This window comes from Nerophis ophidion, linkage group LG25 (assembly GCF_033978795.1).
Source record: "Nerophis ophidion isolate RoL-2023_Sa linkage group LG25, RoL_Noph_v1.0, whole genome shotgun sequence".
Taxonomy (NCBI): Eukaryota; Metazoa; Chordata; class Actinopteri; order Syngnathiformes; family Syngnathidae; genus Nerophis; species Nerophis ophidion.
The window spans coordinates 23,668,961-23,695,846 of NC_084635.1; the positions used below are offsets into that span (position 1 = coordinate 23,668,961).

A 26,886-nucleotide genomic window follows, 5' to 3' on the forward strand; every position below is an offset into this window, starting at 1 on the left:
TCTTGGTGTTGGATTTTATCAAATAAATTCCCCCCAAAAATGCGACTTACACTCCAGTGCGACTTACTGTATATATATTTTTTTCCTTCTTTATTATGCATTTTCGGCCGGTGCGACTTATACTCCGGAGCGACTTATACTCCGGAAAATACGGTAAATGCTTGCATTTTTAAGATAGACCAACATGTTTAGAGTATGATAAGTCTCTTAGTCTTTTTAATAACATCGGTATTCTGAAGATAACAAATAATAAATACAATGATTTTTACCGTTAATGCGACTTCTGGTGCTGCATGGATTTGCTGATGGCTTTGTAGTCTGGTTGATACGTGGTTATTTTTAACACTGTGATTGCCAGAGTAATTATTCATTACTTAGCATGTTATGCAAATTTAAGCTAAGATTTATCTGAGAGCCAGATGCAGTCATCATAAGAGCCACATCTGGCTCTAGAACAGGGGTCACCAACGCGGTGCCCGCGGGCACCAGGTCGCCCGTAAGGACCAGATGAGTCGCCTGCTGGCCTGTTCTAAAAATAGCTCAATTAGCAGCACTTACCAGTGAGCTGCCTCTATCTTTTAAATTTGATTTATGTACTCGCCAGCTGGTCTCGCTTTGCTTGACATTTTTAATTCTAAGAGAAACAAAACTCAAATAGAATTTGAAAATCCAAGAAAATATTTTAAAGACTTGGTCTTCACTTGTTTAAATAAATTCATTTATTTTTTTTACTTTGCTTCTTATAACTTTCGGAAAGACAATTTTAGAGAAAAAATACAACCTTAAAAATGATTTTAGGATTTTTAAACATATATACCTTTTTACCTTTTGAATTTATTTGAAAATTTTTGGTCTGGAAAATCTAAAAGAAAAAATGATTAGTCTTTGTTAGAAATATAGCTTGGTCCAATTTGTTATATATTCTAACAAAGTGCAGATTGGATTTTAACCTATTTAAAACATGTCATCAAAATTCTAAAATTCATCTAAATCAGGATAAATTACTAATGATGTTCCATAAATTATTTTTTACATTTTTTCAAAAAGATTCGAATTAGCTAGTTTTTCTATTCATATTTTTCGGTTGAATTTTGAATTATAGAGTCAAAATTTAAGATAAACTGTTTCAAAATTTAATTTTCATTTTTTTCGTGTTTTCTCCTCTTTTAAACCGTTCAATTAAGTGTTTTTTTTTCATCATTTATCCCCTACAAAAAACCTTCCGCATTTATCAGTACCCAAGAAGTAGCTCTTGGTTTCAAAAAGGTTGGTGACCCCTGCTCTAGAGCATGGGTGGCCACACTTTTTCTGCGGGCGAGCTACTTTTCAATTGACCAAGTCAAGGAGATCTATCTCATTCATATTTGTAATTTATATTTATTTATTTATGAAAGAGACATTTTTGTTAACAAGTTAATGGTGTTTAATGATAATACAAGCATGTTTAACACATATAGATTCCTTTCTTTCATGAAGACAAGAATATAAGTTGGTGTATTACCTGATTCTGATGACTTGCATTGATTGGAATCAGACAATAGTGCGGATAACGTCCACGTTTTCAAATGGAGGAGAAAAAAGTCCTCCTTTCTGTCCAATACCACATGAAAGTGGTTGGATTTGGCATCTCATTTGTCCAACTTGCATACTCGTTTTTAAACACTTTGTTATGAGAGTAGCATTTGTGTGTGTGGCCCTTTAATGTGTGACAGCAGGTGAGTGACGTCAGTGAGTGTGTGGGCGAGCGAGGAAAGGGAGCGGTCGTTGAGGGCGGGGCAGTGGCTAGTGGTTTTGTGTGGGATTTTCTATTGTGTGCAAGACATAAATAAAAAGCCACAATCTGATGTGGCTCAGCTGCATACTTGCCGACCCTCGAGATTTTTCCAGGAGGTTGTCCGGATTTCAGTGCCTTTCCCAGAAATAACCCTGGGCTAACATTCTCCGGATTTCACCCGCATAACTATTTTGAGGGCGTGTCGTTGTGTGACAATGCTTTTAACGTTCTCTAAAACATATCGTCGCGCCCGCCTTCACGCCATGCTATCTATGTGCCGGCCGGTCACATGTAGCATGCGACCCCTGATAGCACACAACAGCCACACAGGTTACACTGATGGTTGTGATATAAAGACCTTTAACACTCTTACTAATACGCGCCACACTGTGAACCCACACCAAACAAGAATGACACACATTTCGGGAGAACATCCGCACTGTAACACAACATAAACACAACAGAACAAATACCCAGAATCCCATGCATCCCTAACAATTCCGGGCTACATTACACACCCCCGCTACCACCAAACCCCGCCCCTCCAACCCTGCCCACCTCAACCAAATAAACACCAATGAGTGGACTGATGAACATTATCACATTATTTATTCAGAAAGTATAAATAACGACTAGAGATGTCCGATATTTTTTTTTTTTTTGCTGATATCCGATATTCCGATATTGTCCAACTCTTAATTACCGATTCCGATATCAACCGATACGATATATACAGTTGTAGAATTAACACATTATTATGCCTAATTTTGTTGTGAAATCTTTGTTTTTAAGTTATCGTGCTGTGATTTTACCAGTCCGGCACACTTGGGAGTAGATTTTTCTCCATGTGGCCCCCATCTAAAATGAGTTTGACACCCCTGGGTTACACTGATGGTTGTGATATAAAGAACTTTAACACTCTTACTAATATGTGCCACACTGTGAACCCACACCAAACAAGAATGACACACATTTCGGGAGAACATCTGCACTGTAACACAATATAAACACAACGGAACAAATACCCAGAATTGCATGCATCCCTACCTCTTCCGGGCTACATTATACACCCCCGCTACCACCAAACCCCCCCCACCCCCCCCCCCCCCCCCCAAACCTGCCCACCTCAACCAAATAAACACCAATGAGTAGACTGATGAACATTACCACATCATTTATTCAGAAAGCATAAATAACGACTAGAGATGTCCGATAATGGCTTTTTTGCCGATATCCGATATTGTCCAACTCTTAAAGGGGAACATTATCACAATTCCAAAAGGGTTGAAAACAATAAAAATCAGTTCCCAGTGGCTTGTTTTATTTTTCAAAGTTTTTTTCAAAATGTTACACCTCCCGGAATATCCCGAAAAACTGCTTCAAAGTGCCTGATTTTCACCATCGCTATATCCACCCGTCCATTTCCCTGTGACGTCATACAGGGCTGCCAATACAAACAATATGGCAGTTACCACAGCAAGATATAGCGACATTAGCTCAGATTCAGACTCGGATTTCAGCGGCTTAAGCGATTCAACAGATTACGCATGTATTGAAACAGGTGGTCGGAGTATGGAGGCAGATAGTGAAAACAAAATTGAAGAAGAAATTGAAGCTATTGAGCGAATAGCTATTGACGCTATTCGGCCATAGCATGGGTGTACCTAATGAAGTGGCCCATAGCATGGCTGCCTTATTAGCATCGCCGGTAAAATGTGCGGACCAAACGATCAGGACTTTCGCATCTTGAGACACTGGAGCAAATTAAATATGTCGATTGGTAAGTGTTTGTTTCGCATTAAATGTGGGTATCTAGTTTCAAATGTATATACAGCTAGCGTAAATAGCATGTTAGCATCAATTAGCGTAGCATGTTAGCATCGATAAGCTGGCAGTCATGCCGTGACCAAATATGTCTGATTAGCACATAAGTCAACAACATCAACAAAACTCACCTTTGTGATTTCGTTGACTTAATCGTTGCAAATGCATCTGCAAGTTATCCATACATCTCTGTGCTAGGTCTATCGTAGCATCGCCGGTAAAATGTGAAGACACTCTGGTACATTCAATGGGGGTCTGGTGGCAGATTTCTTGCCAGTGGTGCAACTTGAATCCCTCCCTGTTAGTGTTGTTACACCCTCCAACAACACACCGACGAGGCATGATGTCGCCAAGGTTCCAAAAAATAGTCGAAAAAACGGAAAATAACAGAGCTGAGACCCGGTGTTTGTAATGTGAAAATGAAAATGGCGGGTGTATTACCTCGGTGACGTCACGTTCTGACGTCAGCGCTAAAAGACCGATAAACAGAAAGGCGTTTAATTTGCCAAAATTCATCTATTTAGAGTTCGGAAACCGGTTAAAAAAATACATGGTCTTTTTTCTGCAACATCAAGGTATATATTGACGCTTGCATAGGTTTGGTGATAATGTTCCCCTTTAATTACCGATTCCGATATCAACCGATACGATATATACAATTGTGGATTTAACACATTATCATGCCTAATTTTGTTGTGAAATCTTTGTTTTTAAGTTATCGTGCCGTGATTTTACCAGTCCGGCCCACTTGGGAGTACATTTTTCTCCATGTGGCCCCCCATTTAAAATGAGCTTGACACCCCTGCTCTAAAAGTAAGACTGTAAATATTCCACCAAATTGGTGGACTTGCAGGATTACAGCAGACTAGAAGACATGCGAACAGCCCGAACATGTGGGAAAGGGGGTGGGAAATCCCACCTAAATGCAGTATTGTACGCACGGCCTTGTGTGCACACACCCTTAGTCAGCTTGTTGATTACCCAAATTTGATTTGGACAGAAATCGAAGTCTTCCCGGTCCATTTGTTGTGTTGGTGGGGAGGTGGAGCCTGGGGGAAGGGAAGCAAGGGACAGATGGGACGGACACATGGTGCTGGTCGGCCTCCTCTCCTCACCCCCTCCCCTCGCAGACTCGGCCTAATCTGAGCGGGTAGAACAGGGTGAAAGGATGGGGGCGGGCACCGGGCATTCGCCAGCACCTCTCCCTCTTTTTTGGCAGCACCCACCAGAGCCACAGATCCAATGCATGCTGGATGTGGGGGAAAAAAAGGACTTCTTTCCTGAGTGAGTTGAAGTAGCGCTCATGCTGAGGTTTTCACTCGCAGGGATTCTAGGCCAACTCGAATCATTGCTAATCCAGCATAAAACGAGCGTAGGCACAAGTTGTGCCGGACTGAGCGGCATGCGCTCGCTTTTTTGTTTTGTGTCGCCATCGAGAGATTCAGGCCTGGTTCTAGCGAGGGCCTCTTTCAGGATGTGACAGCGCCACCTTTGGAGGCATTCTGAGACACATTGCTGGAGGCTGGAAATTCATGGCCAAATGTAGAGTTGCAGTGGCCGACCAGAAGCAGCTCACAGGCACAATGTCGGCCAACCAGGGGATGAAGCGCCGTGGCGTCTACAACTACTTCCTCAACATGGTGGCCTATCAGGTATGAGCTGGCGAAAGGCAGCAAATGTAGCTTTTTAAGTTTCAACAAGTCCTAGAATGTGACTGGTTGAGAAAGTCGGCATGTACAAACCCCGTTTCCATATGAGCTGGGAAATTGGGTTAGATGTAAATATAAACGGAATACAATGATTTGAAAATAAATTTCAACCCATATTCGGTTGAATATGCTACAAAGACAACATATTTCATGTTAAAACTGATAAACATTTTTTTGTGTGCAAATAATCATTAACTTTAGAATTTGATGCCAGCAACACGTGACAAAGAAGTTGGGAAAGGTGGCAATAAATACTGATAAAGTTGAGGAATGCTCATCAAACACTTAAATGGAACATCCCACAGGTGTGCAGGCTAATTGGGAACAGGTGGGTGCCATGATTGGGTATAAAAGCAGCTTCCATGAAATGCTAAGTAATTCACAAACAAAGATGGGGTGAGGATCACCACTTTGTAAGAAAATTGTCGAACAGTTTTAGAACAACATTTCTCAACCAGCTATTGCAAGGAATTTAGGGATTTTACCATCTACGGTCCGTAAAATCATCAAAAAGTTCAGAGAATCAGGAGAAATCACTGCACGTAAGCGATGATATTACAGACTTTTGATCCCTCAGGCGGTACTGCATTAAAAAAAAAACAACATCTGTGTGTAAAGGATATCACCACATGGGGTCAGGAACACTTCATAAAACCCCTGTCAGTAACTACAGTTGGTCGCTACATCTGTAAGTGCAAGTTAAAACTCTACTATGCAAAGCCAAACCCATTTATCAACAATATGAATCGCCGCTGGCTTGGCTGGGCCCAAGCTCACCTAAGATGGACTGATGCAAAGTGGAAAGGTGTTCTGTGGTCTGACTAGTCCACATTTCAAATTATATTTGGAAACTGTGGACGTGGTGTCCTCCAGAACAATGAGGAAAATAACCATTCAGATTGTTATAGGCGCAAAGGTGAAAAGCGAGCATCTGTGATGGTATGGGGGTGTATTAGTGCCCAAGACATGGGTAACTTACACATTTGTGAAGGCACCATTAATGCTGAAAGGTCCATACAGGTTTTGGAGCAACATAAGATGCCATCCAAGCAACGTTATCATGGACGCCCCTGCTTATTTCAGCAAGACAAGTGTTAAAACAGCGTGGCTTCATAAAAAAAGAGTGCGGGTACTTTCCTGGCCCGCCTGGAGTCCAGACCTGTCTACCATCGAAAATGTGTGGGGCATTGTGAAGCGTAAAATACGACAGTGGAGACCCCGGACTTTTGAACGACTGAAGCTCTACATAAAACAAGAATAACAAAGAATTCCACTTCCAAAGCTTAAACAATTAGTTTCCTCAGTTCCCAAACGTTTATTGAGTGTTGTTAAAACAAAAAGTTGATGTAACACAGTGGTGAACATGCCCTTTCCCAACTACTTTGGCACGTGTTGCAGCCATGAAATTCTAAGTTAATTATTATTTGCAAAAAAAAATAAAGTTTATGAGTTTGAACATCAAATATCTTGTCTTAGTAGCATATTCAACTGAATATGGGTTGAAAAGGATTTGCAAATCTTTGTATTCCGTTTATATTTACATCTAACACAATTCCCCAACTTATATGGGAACGGGGTTTGTATATTAGATTTGGCAAAAATGACAGCACCCTGGAACAGGGGTTAGTGCATGTGCTTCACAATAAAGGTCCTGAGTTCAATCTCGGGATCTTTCTGTGTGGAGTTTGCATGTTCTCCCCGTGACTGCGTGGGTTCCCTCCGGGTACTCCGGCTTCCTCTCACCACCAAAGATATGCACCTGATTGGCAACACTAAATTGGCCCTGGGGTGTGAATGTTGTCAATCTGTGTTGGCCCTGCGACGAGGTGGCGACTTGTCCAGGATGTACACACTCTTCCGCCCGAATGCAGATGAGATAGGCTCCAACATCCCCAGCAACCCCGAAAGGGACAAGCGGTAGGAAATGGATGGATGGATTCCGTTGTTTTTTGACACAAATGACATTCTTAATTGGGGGACATTTCAATGTTTATTTCAGGGGTGTAACCGGTGGCGGGCCGTGCGTTTCCCACCTAGGCCTTCAGTGACATCCTGTGCCCAAAGATTACCTCTCAAAATACCAAATTTTATGTCAACCTATGACCATTGCCAGAGAAATACTTTACAGAAACACATTTACTTGGCATTGAATCACCACCAACAGTGTACAAAATGGGTCATTTGCTGGCGCATTTAAAAATCAATAAACCAGCACCAGCAATTAAAACATATCTTATGTGGTACTGTCAAAATTTTAATTGCAAAAAACATATTAAACGTGAAAAAATAAAGAAATAATATATCTGAACTTACAATTTGTAGCACACATTCGAGCTTCCGGGGGTTGGTCGACATGGTCTCACAAGATGTAGTTTCTCTTTAAATATCCTTCTTGAAAATGGCCTTGCAAATATATGTGTTGTCTCGTCTAATTATAAAAGATGCAGACGAGGCATGTAGGCTGAGTTCTGAAAGTTTACTCCACAGCTTTCTCTTTAAAAACATCCCGCTACATGTCTACATTCAACAATCTAAACAGGGCTACTGGTCATGCGCTTCACTACAGTGGCATGCTGGGTGATGGAGTTCTTATTGTTACTCCCTCCGAGGTCTTAATCAAGGCTCAAGTTGTTCGTTTTTCTTAAACAGACATTTATTTCATCCACGCCTTCTTCTCCTTCAAAATGATGCCAAAAAATGCAGAACAAATGCCGACAGAACTAGAAAATAAGAAAAACAGAAAAGTTACAATTAGTCTAACATCGAATCAAAGAAAACATATAGATTTCACATGCATTATTACAAAGAATCATACCTCATTGGCCTCACAAACTCAGAGGGAATAAAGTTTCTTTCCAAGCCGAGACTCCAATAACATCTTCCATCAAATGTTTGCTGTCTCATGCTACTTCCCTTATTCCGTCACATATTAATTGTCCCCCCAACAATGTGACCAAACCGGAAACAAAAATACGTTCCTCTCCAATTTACATGGGTTTTGTAACAAAATAAAGTTAACATTTACTTGCAAGAAATTACCCAAAAAATACATTTTTAATCACATTACATGTAAATATGAACTGAATATTTATACATTGTATTTATTTATTATAACCAACTATGAAATTATATAACATATATGCAATGTGCTTCTGTCAGCAGCTACACTTATGTTACCTAGCTCATAACATTACAATATATCATACTTGCCAACCTTGAGGTTTGAGGTGGGCGTGGTTTGGTGGTAGTGGGGTGTGTATATTGTAGCGTCCCGGAAGAGTTAGTGCTGCAAGGGATTCTGGGTATTTGTTCTGTTGTGTTACGGTGCGGATGTTCTCCCGCAATGTGTTTGTCATTCTTGTTTGGTGTGGGGTCACAGTGTGTCGCATATTTGTAACAGTGTTAAAATTGTTTATACGGCCACCTTCAGTGTGACCTGTATGGCTGCTGACCAAGTATGACTTGCGTTCACTTATATGCATGTAAAAGCCGCACATGTTATTTGGCTGTGTCGGCACGCTGTTCGAATGGAGGAAAAGCGGACGTGACAACAGGTTGTAGCGGAGGCCCCAATATTGTTGTCCGGGTGGAAATAGTGAGAAATTCGGGAGAATGGTTACCCCGGGAGATTTTCGGGAGGGGCACTGAAATTCGGGTTTCTCCCGGGAAAATCGGGAGGGTTGGCAAGTATGCAATATATATCTGCCTTAGGCCAGCGAGAAGGCCTTACTGACAACAACTCGTGATCTGATTGGCTATCCCAACTGTCCGTCAAATGTTTGTGTCTGTTCACTGACAGTGCACAACACCCGCATTGTTGATTCTGAAGGCTTCGGCAGGTTTCATACAGCATAGACACATAAACTAGCTGAATTCTGATTGGATTAAAAACTCTATAACCTAAAAACAACATCACTGGAAGGACAATAATATGACATGAAGAGAATATGAATACTTTTAGATATTTAGGGAAAGTAAATCAAAAATTACTTTTATTTTTAATTAGTATCATGATTTCTGGCTATATTTGGCCAGCATAGAAGGCCTTGCTGGCCCTGACCGCACACCACTGGGTCACCAAGCTTTTTGAAACCAAGAGCTACTTCTTGGGTACTGATTAATGCCAAGGGCTACCAGTTTGATACACACTTAAATAAATGGCCAGAAATAGCCAATTAGCTCAATTTACCTTTAATAAATTAATCTATATATATAAAAAATGGGTATTTCTGTCTGTCATGTTTTCGTGCATTTTTTTTCTTTTTCGGAAATTTTTTTGTTAAAAATAAATGATGAAAAAAACACTTAATCGAACAGTTTAAAAGAGGAGAAATCACGAAAAAAATTAAAATAAAATTTTGAAACATAGTTTATCTTCAATTTCGACTCTTTAAAATTCAAAATTCAACCGAAAAAAATTAAGAGAAAAACTAACTAATTTGAATCTTTTTGAAAACATTTAAAAAAGAATTTATGGAACATCATTAGTAATTTTTCCTGATTAAGATTAATTTTATAATTTTTTATGACATGTTTTAGATAGCTTAAAAAAAAATCTGCAGTTCTTTAGAATATATAACAAATTGGACCAAGCTATATTTCTGACAAAGTCAAATCGTTATTTCTTCTAGATTTTCCAGAACAAAAATTTTAAAAGAAATTCAAAAGACTTTGAAATAAGATTTAAATTTGATTCTACAGTTTTTCTAGATTTGCCAGGATAATTTTTTTGAATTTTAATCATAATAAGTTTGAAGAAATATTTCACTAATATTCTTCATCGAAAAAACTGAAGCTAAAATGAAGAATTAAATTAAAATCCATCCATACATACATCCATCCATCCATTTTCTACCGCTTATTCCCTTTGGGATCGCGGGGGGGTACTGATGCCTATCTCAGCTACAATCGGGTGCAAGGCGGGGTACACCCTGGACAAGTCGCCACCTCATCACAGGGCCATCAAATTAAAATGTATTTATTATTCTTTACAATAAAAAAAATAAATTTACTTGAACATTGATTTAAATTGTCAGGAAAGAAGAGGAAGGAATTTAAAAGGTAAAAAGGTATATGTGTTCAAAAATCTTAAAATCATTTTTAAGGTTGTATTTTTTCTCTAAAATTGTCTTTCTGAAAGTTATAAGACGCTAAGTAAAAGAAAAAAATGAATTTATTCAAACAAGTGAAGACCAAGTCTTTAAAATATTTTCTTGGATTTTCACATTTTATTTAAGTTTTGTCTCTCTTAGAATTAAAAATGTCGAGCAAAGCGAGACCAGCTTGCGAGTAAATAAATAAAATGTAAAAAATAGAGGCAGCTCACTGGTAAGTGCTGCTATTTGAGCTATTTTTAGAACAGGCTAGTGGGCGACTCATCTGGTCCTTACTGGCTACCTGGTGCCCGCGGGCACCGTGTTGGTGACAACTGCTTTATCCCATAAGTGAACAGATATTTTGTTTTCTTTTTGTAATTACACATGAAAAATATCAAACTACTTGTTGCGGCCACATTTCCTGGTGATGGCTGAGTGACGGAGGTGGGATCCAAAATTTAATTACACACATTTGAAGTGCATTCAGTATGTTGCGGAAATAAGATTGCATGAATGGCACATCATAAAGTGTTATGGCAGAAAATGAATCGTGTATATGGCATATGAAAAGCCATTCATCCATCCATTTTTCACCGCTTGTCCTTTTCGGGGTCATGACTGTGGCCGGAGCCTATCCCAGTGGCATTTGGGCGTAAGGCGGGGTTCACCCTGGACAAGTCGCCACCTCAGATAGACCGAAAACATTCAAACACTAGGGCCAATTTATTGTTGCCAATCAACCTATCCCCAGGTGCATGTCTTTGTAGGTGGGAGGGGCCTATCCCCAGGTGCATGTCTTTGTAGGTGGGAGGGGCCTATCCCCAGGTGCATGTCTTTGTAGGTGGGAGGGGCCTATCCCCAGGTGCATCTCTTTGGAGGTGGGAGGGGCCTATCCCCAGGTGCATGTCTCTTGGAGGTGGGAGGGGCCTATCCCCAGGTGCATGTCTTTGGAGGTGGGAAGGGCCTATCCCCAGGTGCATGTCTTTGGAGGTGGGAGGGGCCTATCCCCAGGTGCATGTCTTTGGAGGTGGGAGGAAGCCGGAGTACCCGGAGGGAACCCACGCATTCACGGGGAGAACATGCAAACTCCACACAGAAAGATCCCAAGCCCGGGGATCAAACCTAGGACCTTGTTATTTTGAGGCACCTGCACTAACCCATGTATCGCATATGAAAAAGCGGTAAATAAAAATAGGGCATCAACCTGACCTCTCTCCTGTTTCCTATTTCCTCCATTTGACACAGGTCTTTAAATACTTCCTGTCAGGCGAATAACACGGCCACACCCCTGTCCATGTGACCAGTAACACCCTCATGCCAGCATACACACGTTGCTCCTAAAATCCCTAATTCTGTCTCCTACACTACTCAAAAATGACAATACTCAAATAAAAAGTTAAAATGTTGATAGAGCGGGAAGTCGGTTTTTGCAAAGCCCACTTTTTGTATGTGTTACTTTTCAAAAGTTTGCCCTGTTCTCCGTTATCGTACGTCCAAACATTGCGCGTAACAAAATAGTCAGAATTTCACGGAATCCAGTGTCGCAAACAGTTGGTGAGTAAATTTGCCCGCGTGGGGACCAAAAAAGTTGCAAGTGCCAGCCCTTTCACAAAGAAGGTGAGAAACACTATTGAATGCAAGAATGCATTCATTGCAAAGTATGAGGAGGGTTCTCCAATAAATGGGTTGTACTTGTATAGCGCTTTTCTACCTTCAAGGTACTCAAAGCGCTTTGACACTACTTCCACATTTACCCATTCACACACATTCACACACTGATGGAGGGAGCTGCCATGCAAGGCGCTAACCAGCACCCATCAGGAGCAAGGGTGAAGTGTCTTGCTCAGGACACAACGGACGTGACAAGGTTGGTACTAGGTGGGGATTGAACCAGGGACCCTCGGGTTGCGCACGGCCACTTTTCCACTGCGCCACAAGTGTCTTTAAAAAAAGAAAATGTGATGTTAAATCTTTTTATATTTTATTCATGATTAACTTGCATTTCACATGCATGTAAAACTACACTTAAAGGAGTAAGAATGTGGCCAGAAATGATACTGCAATCACGGTCCAAAATCTGTAGTCCCCTCCCCCTCTACCTGACTGAGGTTGCCAGATACGCAGCTGCATATAACCAGAACTTTTTACACAGAAATTAGGCTATTTTCAGGAAAAAGTACTGTCAGGTTCAAACACTGATGACATCTATTAAACAAGACAAGAGGAAAATAATCAAACAGAGACAGAATTCAATTCGGCTCAGTGAGGAGAAACGTGTACATCTGTGCCCTTGTACAGTGTCATTACGCTCTGCCTGAAGATTGCACGCCTTCTTCTTTTATTTGGACCTTCCCTCGCCACATGGCAACAGCTGCTTCCAAAGGGACGAGGGGTTGTAAAGAGCCATCGCCTTTGATTAGAAAACAGTTCAAAAGAAAAGGTCGGCTCAAAAAAGAGGTCGTAAAAGAGTACAAAAAGAGGTTTGTAAAAGAGTTCAAAAAAGAGGTCGTAAAATAGTTCAAAAAGAGGTTTGTAAAGGAGTTAAAAAAGAGGTCGTAAAAGAGTTCAAAAAAGAGCTTCGTAAGACAGTTCACAAAAGCGGTGGCTGGGGGGGAGTCAGGCCCTGTTTCCTCTCCGCTTTGTATTTCTTGGGTCACGACAATATCTGTTGATTACAATACATGAAAGAAACAACACCTTCATGTTGCTTTCCATCCCACACAGTGGCGTTTTACAAGCCTTCTTCTTGGTAGTTTCAAAGACAGCTTTTGGTCTTCTCGCCGGGAACTCTATTCAACCAAAAAATTTTGTGATAACTTAGATAAAATGATCCTAACAAGTACATCATGCCTGTGTACTATATCACGACAAATGGCACTCATGGTTATTGTCAGTACTGTCAGAAAACTAGGACTAAAATGAACTACAACCAACGCTAGCAATGGTTATACTGGTGAAAATAAGTAGAGCCTGCTTAGCATCCTAATGTACGCCTAAAACTAAAGATGAGACATTTTACCAAGGTAGGCCTATAGGCTCCTGTTTCAGATGTTTCAGATTGCCATGTAACTTGGTACATGTAGTCCACAATATGCAAACACGAATGAGGAATTCTTCTATCATGTGATTTCTCCATACGTTTCACATTGCCACGACAGCCACGCTAATGTTCAAACCCACTTTTCTCAGTGTATAAGCATATTGAGAACAAAGTAAGTCCTGACACTACCCATATCCACGTAGGTTTTATTTGTTGAAAAAATATTTTGCCCTGTCAGTTTGATTCCACATCCACATACAGGCTAACGAGCGTATATTTCCTCCATTGACCGGACTGGCATGCTAAGAATTTGTTGCACTAACATACTAACTTTGTTAGAAAAGATCATAGACTGTATCGGACAATATAGTTTACATATGAAATGTCCATTTCCATTTATTACAAGTAATAAGAAAAAGTAAATGCCTTACTTACCAATCAAGGAGGAAATTAGCAAGTTTCGCGTCAGATGAAAAAATCTTCTCCACCTTCAATCTGTCAGGTTGAGTTTGTGACGAACCCCAAGTTGCAGAGAAGGCGGCGGGCATTGTGCAGGTAAACATGGTTTAATTTAACACTAAATCAAGAACAAAAAAAAAGGGTACAAACAAAAGGTGCGCACAAGGCGGGGAACAAACTTTGCTATGAACAAAAACTAGCACAAAGGCTAACTGTGGACTAGAAACAAAAACACTTACTGCGACATGAAGGAACTATGACATGAGCAGAGTGAACAGAAGTAGACACAGCTACAACGGTAAGTATTAACGACATTGACTGGTAGTGGTGACAATAACCCATCACTGACTGGAGGGGAAGGCAGCTTTAAAAAGTAGCTGGCTAATTGACACCAGGTGTGGCCAGGTGTCAATCAGCCAGAGCTGGGGAGACACAGCACTCAGGGAGACAAACTGGAAAAGGAAAAAATAAGAGCGCTGACAGGAAACAAAGACAAACGCAGAGGAAAAACTAAAACATTGCCAAACTGTCAGGGACAAGCCTGACACAATCGTCGCCATCTTTCAAAGGCACCCCCTGATACAAATCCTCGTTTTGTTCCTGGCTTTGTCATGAATAAATTGACAACGCCAACCTAACAACATCTTTTAGATTTATTAAGGTCAAACATGTTTAGTAACTTTACCAGTGGCAGTAGCCAGACAAAGATGTCGGCAACCTGGATGTGACACACTCACAGACTTTCTAATTGGTCAAACGGTGGAGGGCGGGACAACAAAATAAAAACAATAACAATATTTCGGGGCTGTAAATCTAATTTTGAAATGTGCTTATCCCGGCTGAACTACTGTTATCAGTTATAGAGGTATTTTAAAAGAACTTGGTTTATTAATTATCAGAGCCATTTAATGATAACTTGACATGTAATTATTACATATGGCTCCTTTAATCTTCTTAAAATGTTTTTAGTAGAGACGTCCGATGATGGGTTTTTTGCTGATATCCGATATTCCAAATTGTCCAACTCTTAATTACCGATACCGATATCAACCGATACGGATATATACAGTCGTGGAATTAACACATTATTATGCCTAATTTTCTTGTGATGCCCCGCTGGATGCATTAAACAATATAACAAGGTTTTCCAAAATAAATAAACTCAAATTATGGAAAAAAATGCCAACATGGCACTGCCATATTTATTATTGAAGTCACGAAGTGCATTATAACTTTTTTAACATGCCTCAAAACAGCAGCTTGGAATTTGGGCCATGCCTGAGAGAGCATGAGGAGGATGAGGTGGGCGGGGTTGGGGGGGGGTATATTGTAGCGTCCCGGAAGAGTTAGTGCTGCAAGGTGTGAAGGTGTGATGATCTGTGGTCCGGATCATGTTGTTTGTTATTTTCTGTTAGTTTTGGACTTTCTTAGTTCCCGTTTACACTCCCTTGTTTAATTACCATGACGACTCATTAGTTTCAACTGCCTCATGTGTTTGGATCACGCACCTGCTCTAATCAGAGACCATTATTTAAGTCTGTTTTTGCCAGTTAGTCGACCTGGCGACATTACTCATGATTTGCTCTGTTCATGCCATAGATTCTTGCCCTGTGTTCATTGTTTCATGCCCGTTTCTTGTTTTCATGCGATTGTTCGCTTCATGCTATGCCAAGTAAGTTTTGTTTATTCATGCCATAGTTAGCATGTTTTTGTTTCTTATCCATTGTTCTGTCTAAGTGTTAGTTTTTTGTATCTTTGAGTCTCGTGTAATAAATGTGTTCCTACCTTCACGCCTGGTCTGGAATAGTCCGGAGAACAAACCCCACAGAATGCCGCCACCCCGACTAACTGGCAAAAACAGGCTTAAATAACACCACAGATCATGACACAAGGGGTTCTGGGTATTTGTTCTGTTGTGTTTATGTTGTGTTGCGGTGCGGATGTTCTTCCTTAATGTGTTTGTCATTCTTGTTTGGTGTGGGTTCACAGTGTGGCGCATATTTGTAACAGTGTTAAAGTTGTTTACACGGCCACCCTCAGTGTGACCTGTATGGCTGTTGACCAAGTATGCATTGTATTCACTTGTGTGTGTGAAAGGCCGTAGATATTATGTGACTAGGCCGGCACACAAAGGCAGTGCCTTTTAAGGTTTATGGGCGCTCTGTACTTCTCCCTACATCCATGTACACAGCAGCGGCGTTTCAAAAATTAATACATTTTACTTTTTGAAACCGATACCAATAATTTGGAAACCGATACTGATATTTTCCCATATTACATTTTAAAGCATTCATCGGCCGATAATTTCGGCAATCCGATATTATCGGACATCTCTAGTTTTTAGGGTTCTGGAATGCCTTTAATGGATTTTATTTTTTCCTTAGGGTAACAGTGCTTTGGTTTTTGTACAATTCAATTTTTAGTTTTTCTGTCTCTGTCTGTCTGTCTGTCTGTCTGACCGTCTTTCTGTCCACTATAAATGTATACAGATGATGCACTGCTGTGGTGTATGATATAGTCAGGTGCAAGGTACAGTTAGATAAACATTTTTTTTGTATTTGACCCAATTTAATTTCTCTGAATGTCAAAAGAATCAATCAGCAATGATCAGAACTTCGCTTCTATTGGTCCCTCCCTTCAGTGGTAAGGTACTGGATTATCTTCTCGGCCTTATCCATTAGCTTATGAGCGTGTAACATGCATTCACAGAGCATGCAGTGCAGTCCAGGTCATGCTACATAACAGTGTCGTGCACTGAGGTTCAGGCCGGGTGAGACTGGTGCCATACACAGAGTGAGTGCACTGAATGCAGTGCACTGGAAGTCTAGGCTTGCCTGCACACTGAAGCAGAGAAGAAAGACTTGCTGCAGCTTCTCAGGTTTGTGCCCTGTATATAACAAAGTGTGCTCGGGACTGAATGCCATACATTTATAATAATAATAATAATAATGGATTAGATTTATATCGCACTTTTCTATTATTAGACACTCAAAGCGATCAAAGAGAAGTGGGAAGCCATCATTCATTCACTACTGGTGGTGGTAAGCTAGATCTGTGCCCTGGGGTAGACTGAGGGATTTTAAAAAATTCCAAGCTGCACAATGAGTATTAGTGATAGCCATAACTACCATTGAGGTCTAGACCTCTGTATTTTTTTTAAGTGAGAAAAAGAAAATGAAATGACGGACTGCAAATGAAGTGTTCTGGCGCAAATACCAATAAACGCCATTCCGCCGATTTTGAGCTGTGAGTACCACTCAATAGTTTACAGAAAACCATTCTCTACCAGGCAGTAAAATTGAATTTTCCCTAAAACCAATTTATTTTTCGCATTTCACGGTTGAATATTTGTTTTCCGCGACTTAGGTCTATGGCAGGCCTGGGCAATTATTTTACTCAGGGGTCCAGATTTAGATAAAAAAAGTGTGTCTGGGGGCCGGTATATCTATTTTTAGGAACACTAATACAAAACCTCACAATAATGATTGAAAGCTTAAAACGTTATGACAGACCGCCTTAAAAAGCGAAATAGAATTTGACTTTTTTTTTTTACTGAATGAGACATCCAGAATGTACATGAAAATAAAAAATGTGGGATTTACAATATTAACTATGAAGGATAAAACACTGAATATCGACGATATGTTTTACAATCAAGCGAAACACAACCAAAATGCCACAAACATCGTGAAATATGAACGCTAAGGGTAAAAAAAAATAAAAAAAATAACACCTACAATCTGAGATATCTTATAGGGACCATAGTAACTAATTATATGACCATAGTAATTAGTAAATCATGCAGATTCCAAGCATTAAAAGACTTACTATAGTTGAAGACTTACAGTCATTAGAAAACATATCATAATGGCAGCTACAGTTTCCATCTTAAAGACCTAAAACAATTATTTGGGGATGTCCGGCGGGCCAGATTGAAAAGCTCAACGGGCCGCATGTGTCCCCCGGGCCTTAATTCGCCCAGGTCTGGTCCAACGTGTAGCCTGCCTTCTGCCTGGGTGCAGCTGGGATGGATGGATATTCCGTTTTACTTCAGAATGAGACAAACCACCTGGTGTTTTTGCAGCACAAACAGACAAATCCACCAGGACCAATCAGCGCATCAACATTTGATGTTGTCATGCAACATCAGCGCTACAGTTTGCTCTCATTCATCCTGGATGATGCCAGTCACCCTCTGCATAGAGCAGGGGTCGGCAACCCGCGGCTCTTTGATCGCACTGGTGTGGCTAAGCTGTTAACTTGCCGACTTTCCCGAAATTACCGGAAGGTTTCTGACCTCAATGCCTTTCCTTAAAAATGTCTGAGGTATGCATACTGCGATTTTCACTCGGACACCAACATGGAGGGCGGCCCATGATGGCAATACCCATAAGATCTTCTAATACATGTAGTTGTGCCCGCTGTTACACAACACAATGTGGTCCCGTTTTGTGTGAAACCCCAATTACTATCCTCAAGCGATTGCAAGGCATACTTGTTTAACAGCCATACAGGTTAAACTGAGGTTTGTGATATAAACAACTTTAACACTCTTACTAATATGCGCCACACTGTGAACCCACACCAAACAAGATTGACAAACACATTTCGGGAAAACATCCGCACTGTAACACAACATAAACACAACATAATAAATACCCAGAATCCCATACATCCCTACCTCTTCCGGGCTACATTATACACCCCCGCTACCACCACCCCGCCACCCCAGCCCCGCCCATCTCAACCAACCGTGTTATTTCATTATAAATTTCAAGAGTTTTGTGGCTCCCATCATTTTCTTTGTTTTGTGAAACGGGTCAAAATGGCTCTTTGAGTGGTAAAGGTTGCCGACCCCTGGCATAGCGTTATCAGTAGCCAGAGAAGCCTTTTCACTGCTAGACTGCTTCATCCCAAGTGCAGGACTAATAGACTCAAAAAACTCCTTTGTCCCACACGCCATTAGACTGTACAACTCCTCTCTCTCTACTAGGATGACAGGGGATGCAAAACAATAACAGTGCAATACTTTTTCATAACATGGTCACTACTGCCATGTTTCTCTTGTTATATTCTTATTTTATTATTTTTATTCTCATTGCTGCTTGTTATTTTTATTCTTATTGTAATATTTTTCTATTTTGTTTCCATTTATTCCCCCATTATTTACTTTTTAAATTCGATCTCAACTCTACACTGCTGCTGGATTTTTTATTTCTTATCTATCTATCTATCTATCTATCTATCTATCTATCTATCTATCTATCTATCTATCTATCTATCTATCTATCTATCTATCTATCTATCTATCTATCTATCTATCTATCTATCTATCTATCTATCTATCTATCAACATTTATTTACATAGCCCTTAATCACAAATGTCTCAAAGGGCTGCAAAAAAACCACAACGACATAATTGGCTCTGATGCCACACCAGGGCAAGAAAAAACTCAACCCAATGGACACAACGAGAAACCTCGAAGCGAACTACAGACGTGTCAAGTGTTGTTTACTTGAGTCATATTGCAGTCTACACATATCTCTTATGTGTGACTACCATCCATCTGTCCGTCTATCCATCCATCTATCTGTCCGTCCGTCCGTCCGTCCGCCCGTCTGTCTGTCTATCTATCTCTGTTTCGTTGTGATTGTAACTAAATTAAAGCATCAATAATAAGTAATTTGGGGGAAATCAGTGAGTGTGAGGTGCCCTTGTCGACTGGCCTCAAAAAGAGATACTGTCCTGATGAATCTGAGCGATAAGTGATCAGGAAAGTTGGACACACTGTTGTGGGAAAAATGCTGTCTATTGCATAGTGACATAATGTACAGGATACGTGAGTAGCCAATACTCTATCAAATGACAAACTGAATTGTTCGCTCTGCGGTTTTTTGTCTTGTGATGCAGCCGTCAATGTCATGATGTCGAAATGCAGCAGCAGTCAGTGTAAACCCTCGACCCGCTGAGCAGGGATCACCCCAAAAATGTTTTTGTTTGAATAAAAATAATTTATTACATTGATGGAATAAGCATTCATCTAAAACTATTTGTTTTCACTCATTTTAGGGCCGAGCTGGCACCTTACAGGACTAGTCTGTTATTGTTGTCTGTTTTTGCTGCAAAATGTGTACAACATGATCAAAATCCCATCCATCCATCCATCCATCCATCTTCTTCCGCTTATCTGAGGTCGGGTTGCAGGGGCAGCAGCCTAAGCAGGGAAGCTCGACTTCTCTCTCCCCAACCACTTAGTTCAGCTCTTCCCAGGGGGTCCCGAAGCGTTCTCAGGTCAGCCCGTAGACATAGACTTCCCATCGTGTCCTGGGTCTTCCCCCTGGGCTCCTACCGGTCGGACGTGCCCTAAACACCTCCCTGGGGAGGCGTTCGGGTGGCATCCTGACCTGATTCCTGAACCACCTCATCTGGCTCTTCTCGATGTGGAGGAGCAGCGGCTTTACTTTGAGCTCCCCCCGGATGGCCGAGCTTCTCACCCTATCTCTAAGGGAGAACCTCAAACTCATTTCGGCCGCTTGTACCCATGATCTTTTCCTTTCGGTCATAACCCAAAGCTCATGACCATAGGTGAGGATGGAAACGTAGATCGACCGGTAAATTGAGAGCTTTGCCTTAAGGCTCAGCTCCTTCTTCACCACAACGGATCGATACAGCGTCCGCATTACTGAAGACGCCGCACCGATCCGCCTGTTGATCTCACGATCCACTCTTCCCTCACTCGTGAACAAGACTCCTAGGTACTTGAACTCCTCCACTTGGGGCAGGTTCTCCTCCCCAACCCGGAGATGAAACTCCACCCTTTTCCGGGCGAGAACCATGGACTTGGACTTGGAGGTGCTGATTCTCATCCCGGTCGCTTTACACTCAGCTGCGAACCAATCCAGTGAGAGCTGAAGATCACAAAACCCCATTTTTGTAAAACATTTGCATTTTTCAAACTGAGACAATCATTTTAGTTGTTGGTTGTTGGTTGATTCAATGCAATGCAACCCACATCATCAGAATGTGGATTGATTTACTCAAAACAAGAAAAATATAGGACTCTGTTTTTAAGTTAAAGTTAAAGTATCAATGATTGTCACACACACACTAGGTGTGGTGAAATTTGTCCTCTGCCTTTTTGCACCTGAACTCTGCAAATATACTTTGTGTGAAACACTGTGTGCTCTCTACATCACTGTCCACTAGCTCATCCTCTCAATAATACTGTACCATACCATACAACAGTGCTATTCAACTACATAATGAAGAGGGCCACAGTTTCAAGAGCCCAAGGGCTCAGGGGCCAGGCATCAAGGTTTCTTCAGAAAGTGTCTCTGCAGGTTATATTCCTTTATATATATGTATATATATATATATATATATATATATATACATATATATAAAGGAATATAACCTGCAGAGACACTTTCTGAAGAAAGTATATATATATATATATATATATATATATGTAAATCAATCAATCAATCAATGTTTACTTATATAGCGCTAAATCACTAGTGTCTGAAATGGCTGCACAAACCACAACACAAACCACTACGACATCCTCGGTAGGCCCACATAAGGGCAAGGAAAACTCACCCCCAGTGGGACGTCAGTGACTATGATGACTATGAGAACCTTGGAGAGGACGAAAGCAATGGATGTCGAGCGAGTCTAACATGATACTGTGAAAGTTCAATCTATAATGGATCCAACACAACCGCGAGAGTCCAGTCCAAAGCGGATCCAACACAGCAGCGAGAGTCCCGTCCACAGGGGACCTAGCAGGAAATCATCCCAAGCGGAGGCGGATTAGCAGCGCAGAGATGTCCCTAGCCGATACACAGGCAAGCGGTCCATCCTGGGTCTCGACTCTGGACAGCCAGTACGTCATCCATGGCCATCGGACCGGACCCCCCTCCACAAGGGAGTGTGGGACACAGGAGAAAAATAAAAGAAATGGCGGATCAACTGGTCTAAAAAGGGAGTCTATTTAAAGGCTAGAATATACAAATGAGTTTTAGGGTGAGACTTAAACGCTTCTACTGAGGTGGCATCTCGAACTGTTACCGGGAGGGCATTCCAGAGTACTGGAGCCCGAATTGAGAATGCTCTATAGCCCGCAGACTTTTTTTGGGCTTTGGGACTCACTAATAACTCGGAGTCCTTTGAACGCAGATTTCTTGCCGGGACATATGGTACAATACAATCGGCAAGATAAGATGGAGCTAGACCCATCCATCCATCCATTTCCTACCGCTTATTCCCTTTTGGGGTCGCGGGAGGGCGCTTGCGCCTATCTCAGCTACAATCGGGCGGAAGGCGGGGTACACCCTGGACAAGTCGCCACCTCATCGCAGGGCCAACACAGATAGACAGACAACATTCACACTCACATTCACACACTAGGGCCAATTTAATGTTGCCAATCAACCTATCCCCAGGTGCATGTATTTGGAAGTGGGAGGAAGCCGGAGTACCCGGAAGGAACCCACGCATTCACGGGGAGAACATGCAAACTCCACACAGAAAGATCCCGAGCCTGGATTTGAACCCAGGACTGCAGGAACTTCGTATTGTGAGGCAGACGCACGAACCCCTCTCCCACCGTGAAGCCCCTGGAGCTAGACCGTGTAGTATTTTATACGTAAGTAGTAAAACCTTAAAGTCACATCTTAAGTGCACAGGAAGCCAGCGCAGGTGAGCCAGTATAGGCGTAATATGATCAAACTTTCTTGTTCTTGTCAAAAGTCTAGCAGCCGCATTTTGTACCAACTGTAATCTTTTAATGCTAGACATGGAGAGACCCGAAAATAATACGTTACAGTAGTTGAAGCGAGACGTAACAAACGCATGGATAATGATCTCAGCGTCTTTAGTGGACAAAATGGAGCGAATTTTAGCGATATTACAGAGATGAAAGAAGGCCGTTTTACTAACGCTTTTGATGTGTGACTCAAAGGAGAGAGTTGGGTCGAAGATAATACCCAGATTCTTTACCGAGTCGCCTTGTTTAATTGTTTGGTTGTCAAATGTTAAAGTTGTATTATTAAATAGAGTTCGGTGTCTTGCAGGACCGATAATCAGCATTTCCGTTTTTTTGGCGTTGATTTGCAAAAAGTTAGCGGACATTCATTGTTTAATTTCATTAAGACACGCCTCCAGCTGACTACAATCCGGCGTGTTGGTCAGCTTTAGGGGCATGTAGAGTTGGGTGTCATCAGCATAACAGTGAAAGCTAACACCGTATTTGCGTATGATGCCACCTAGCTGCAGCATGTATATGCTGAAATGTACAGGGCCAAGGACCGAACCCTGGGGAACTCCACACGTTACCTTAACATAGTCCGAGGTCACATTGTTATGGGAGACACACTGCACCCTGTCAGTAAGATAAGAGTTAAACCAAGACAGGGCGGAGTCTGACATACCAATTCGTGTTTTGATACGTTCTAATAAAATATTATGATCAGCGGTATTGAAAGCAGCGCTAAGATCGAGGAGCAGCAACATAGATGACGCATCGGAATCCATCGTTAGCAATAGATCATTAGTCATTTTTGCGAGGGCTGTCTCCGTAGAGTGATTTGCCCTGAAACCGGATTGAAAGGTTTCACATAGATTGTTAGATGCTAAGTGTTCATTTAGCTGCTGTGCAACAATTTTTTCGAGGATTTTTGAAATAAAGGGAAGGTGAGACACCAGTCGGGAGTTTACCATGAGGTCAGGATCGAGGTTAGGTCTTTTAAGGAGAGGATGAATAATCGCTTTTTTGAATGCTAGGGGAACAGTGCCAGAGGAAAGTGATAAGTTTATAATATTTAGCACTGATGGACCTAATAATACAAGGAGCTCCTTGATAAGTTTCCCAGGAAGAGGGTCAAGTAAACACGTGGTTTGTTTTATTCCATTTACACGTTGTAACAATTCCTCTAATGTTATTTCCTCAAAACGAGAGAAACTATTTTGGAGGGCAGTATCCGCCGTATATACATTCGTATCAGTGTTAATAGAACCCAGTTGTAGCTGGGACGCATTGTCTTTAATCTCCTTTCTAATTACTTAAATTTTCTTATTAAAGAATTGCATAAAGTCATCAGCTGAGTGGGTGGAGCTACTGGGAGGAGACCCTTGTTGGGTTAGCGATGCTACCGTACTAAACAAAAATTTAGGATCGTTTTTATTAAGGTGGATGAGATTTGACTAATATGTAGCTTTAACTAAGGTAAGCATGCGTTTATAAGTTATTAAACTATCACTCCATGCTTGATGGCGCACCTCAAACCTCAAGTTTAGTCGTGCGCCATTTGCGTTCCAGCTTTCTACATAACAATTTCTGAGCTCTAGTTTCTTCTGTAAACCATGGGGTACGCTTTTTTTGGAGCCTTTTTTAACTTTAGCGGGTCTATGTTATCAATGGTTTCGCGCAGGGCGTCGTTAAAGTTGTTAGTGAGGTTATCAATAGAGCCCACATACTTTGTGAATGGTGCCATTACCGAGGGCAGTAGGTCAGCAAGAGTTGTCGTTGTGGCCGTATTAATGTTGCGGCTGCTATAGTAGTTATTATTATTATTAGTTTGATGAACATGCGTCTGAACCTCGAATTTTATAAGGTAATGATCGGACATTACTTTAGTATACGGAAGTATCGTAACTTTGGAAACGGTGATACCCCTGACAGACACTAGGTCTATCGTATTACCGTTGCAATGCGTGGGTTCATTTATTATTTGTGTAAGACCACAGCTATCAATTATAGTCTGGAGCGTTACGCACGGTGGGTCCAATGGGGTATTCATATGGATATTAAAGTCCCCCATTATAATTATATTATCGGCGTGTGTCACTAGATCAGCAACGAACTCTGAGAATTCATTGATAAAGTCCAAATAGGGCCCTGGGGGGCGGTAGATAAAAGCCAGGTACAGAGGCAGCGGTGTGACGGACCTCATAGTAAGCACCTCAAATGATTTATATTTATTATTTATGTTAGGACTCAGGTTAAAGAGTTTTTGTTGTATATTAGTGCGACCCCCCCAGCCCCCACCCCTTTTAAGGGGACGGGCAATATGCGCATATGTATGTTAGGAGGAGATGCCTCATTCAGCGCAAAAAAGTTGTCTGGTTTAAGCCAGGTTTCGCTGAGACCGATGACGTTAAGATTGTTGTCTCTGATGATGTCATTAACTAACAACGTTTTGGGAGACAATGATCTTATGTTTAAAAAAACCTATATTATAGGTAGTGGGCTGATTTAGGGAATTTTTGATCAAATTATCCGTAGTAGCAATATTAATAATGTTGTGTTTATTATGCCCAGTGCACTTAATACAATTACGACCATATTTAGTAATTGATACGACGGGAATTTTCCGATTGTCTGGTGCTTTGGTAAACTGAACGCATCATAGTTTGCCAACTCAGTAGAACGTATGTTCCGATTGTTTGTTTGTTGCTTTGATAAACTGAACGCATCATAGTTTGGCACCTCAGTAGAACACATGTCCAACTCTGAAACACTCAAAGCAGAAAAAACTTGTTGTAATTTAACTGACTCCTTACCTAGACCAGTAGGTTCGTGTCTTCCTTTTAAATCTGGCTTCAGGATGGAGGGAAGTGGTGTTCTGTGGGGATTAGCCATTAGCTTCGTTTTTAGCCCCGCTCAGCATCCGCGTTTCCGATCTCACCGCTGGTACTTTACTCCCCTGCTTCACAGGCCGCTGGATGTAGCCGGCGGAGTATTCCTGTGCTAGTTAGCAGGTCCAGCAAGCACGCGTCTATCAGTCCAAAACGGCCCGATCTGTCCAAATCCAGAAGTGTCTGGCGGTCGTAAGCGATCACGGAGTGACCACGGTTGTGAGCCAGCCATGAAGTTCGCAGAATTGTCCGGTATTTCTGCCAAATGTTCCATATTTAGCAAGAGCTTCGCGATGCTCCAGCCCGTCCGGGCGCCGCCATCATATATATATATATATATATATATATATATATATATATATATATATATATATATATATATATATATATATAAATAACCAGCACCCATCAGGAGCAAGGGTGACATGTCTTGCTCAGGACACAACAGACGTGAAGATATATATATATATATATATATATATATATATATATATATATATATATATATATATATATATATATATATATATATATATATATATATATATATATATATATATATATCTTCACGTCTGTATATATATATATCTTCACGTCTGTTGTGTCCTGAGCAAGACATGTCACCCTTGCTCCTGATGGGTGCTGGTTAGCGCCTTGCATGGCAGCTCCCTCCATCAGTGTGTGAATGTGTGTGTGAATGGGTAAATGTGGAATTAGTGTCAAAGCGCTTTGAGTACCTTGAAGGTAGAAAAGCGCTATAGAAGTACAACCCATTTATCATTTATCATTTTTTTGGTAATGTCCGGCGGGCCAGATTAAAAAGCTAAAAGGGTCGCAAGCGGCCCCTGGGCCTTAACTTGCCAAGGTCTGTGATATATGATATTAATTTAACATTAGATAATAGACTTAAGGGAACTTGTAACACTTAAGAACAAATAGGCCTACCTAAGAGTGCTCTGGAGCACTCATAGATTTTGTTCTTACCTACGAACAAATCCCAGCTAAGAAAACGTCGGTGAACACAAAAATCTACATAAAAAGATTATAAGTGGGCCTGAGAACAACTTTTGTTCTTAAGAAGAGTTGCTGAATGGGGCCCATTGTGAGAAGGCAATTACTGCAATAATAGGTGATGGAGACAGAATCCTCTTTCCGTGCGTGTCGACATATTTGGACTGAAGTACTCAACATATCATCTGCTCAGCAATGCCATTTTATGATGTTAAACTTGCTGGGGTACTTAAAAGTGTCATTTAATACAAAACATGTTCTTACCTGTTGGCACCTGTTTTGTGTATTTGGGATCCTCATAACTTGTAAATTTGAATCCAAACCTTTGAGGCATG

The 26,886-nt window shown here is 41.1% G+C and overlaps 1 protein-coding gene and 1 long non-coding RNA gene across 3 annotated transcripts in view; one reads left to right on the forward strand and one right to left on the reverse strand.

Moving 5' to 3' along the window:
- Nucleotides 1-26,886, forward strand: part of serinc4 (serine incorporator 4) — a 108,286-nt gene that overhangs the window by 13,853 nt on the left and 67,547 nt on the right. The window contains exon 1 of one of the 2 annotated variants that reach the window (XM_061887677.1): nt 4,662-5,250. The exons of the other annotated variant lie outside the window; for it this stretch is intronic. Coding sequence (XP_061743661.1) covers nt 5,131-5,250 — 120 coding nt within the window. The 5' untranslated portion in view covers nt 4,662-5,130. Of the gene's footprint in view, nt 1-4,661; nt 5,251-26,886 lie in introns of those variants that run through there. 2 annotated transcript variants of the gene reach the window in all.
- The window catches only part of LOC133543180 (uncharacterized), a 62,007-nt gene continuing 42,115 nt past the window's right edge, over nt 6,995-26,886 (reverse strand). Inside the window, exon 3 of the long non-coding RNA XR_009804338.1 lies at nt 6,995-8,027. This is a non-coding gene — a long non-coding RNA (uncharacterized LOC133543180). The remainder of the gene's footprint in view (nt 8,028-26,886) is intronic.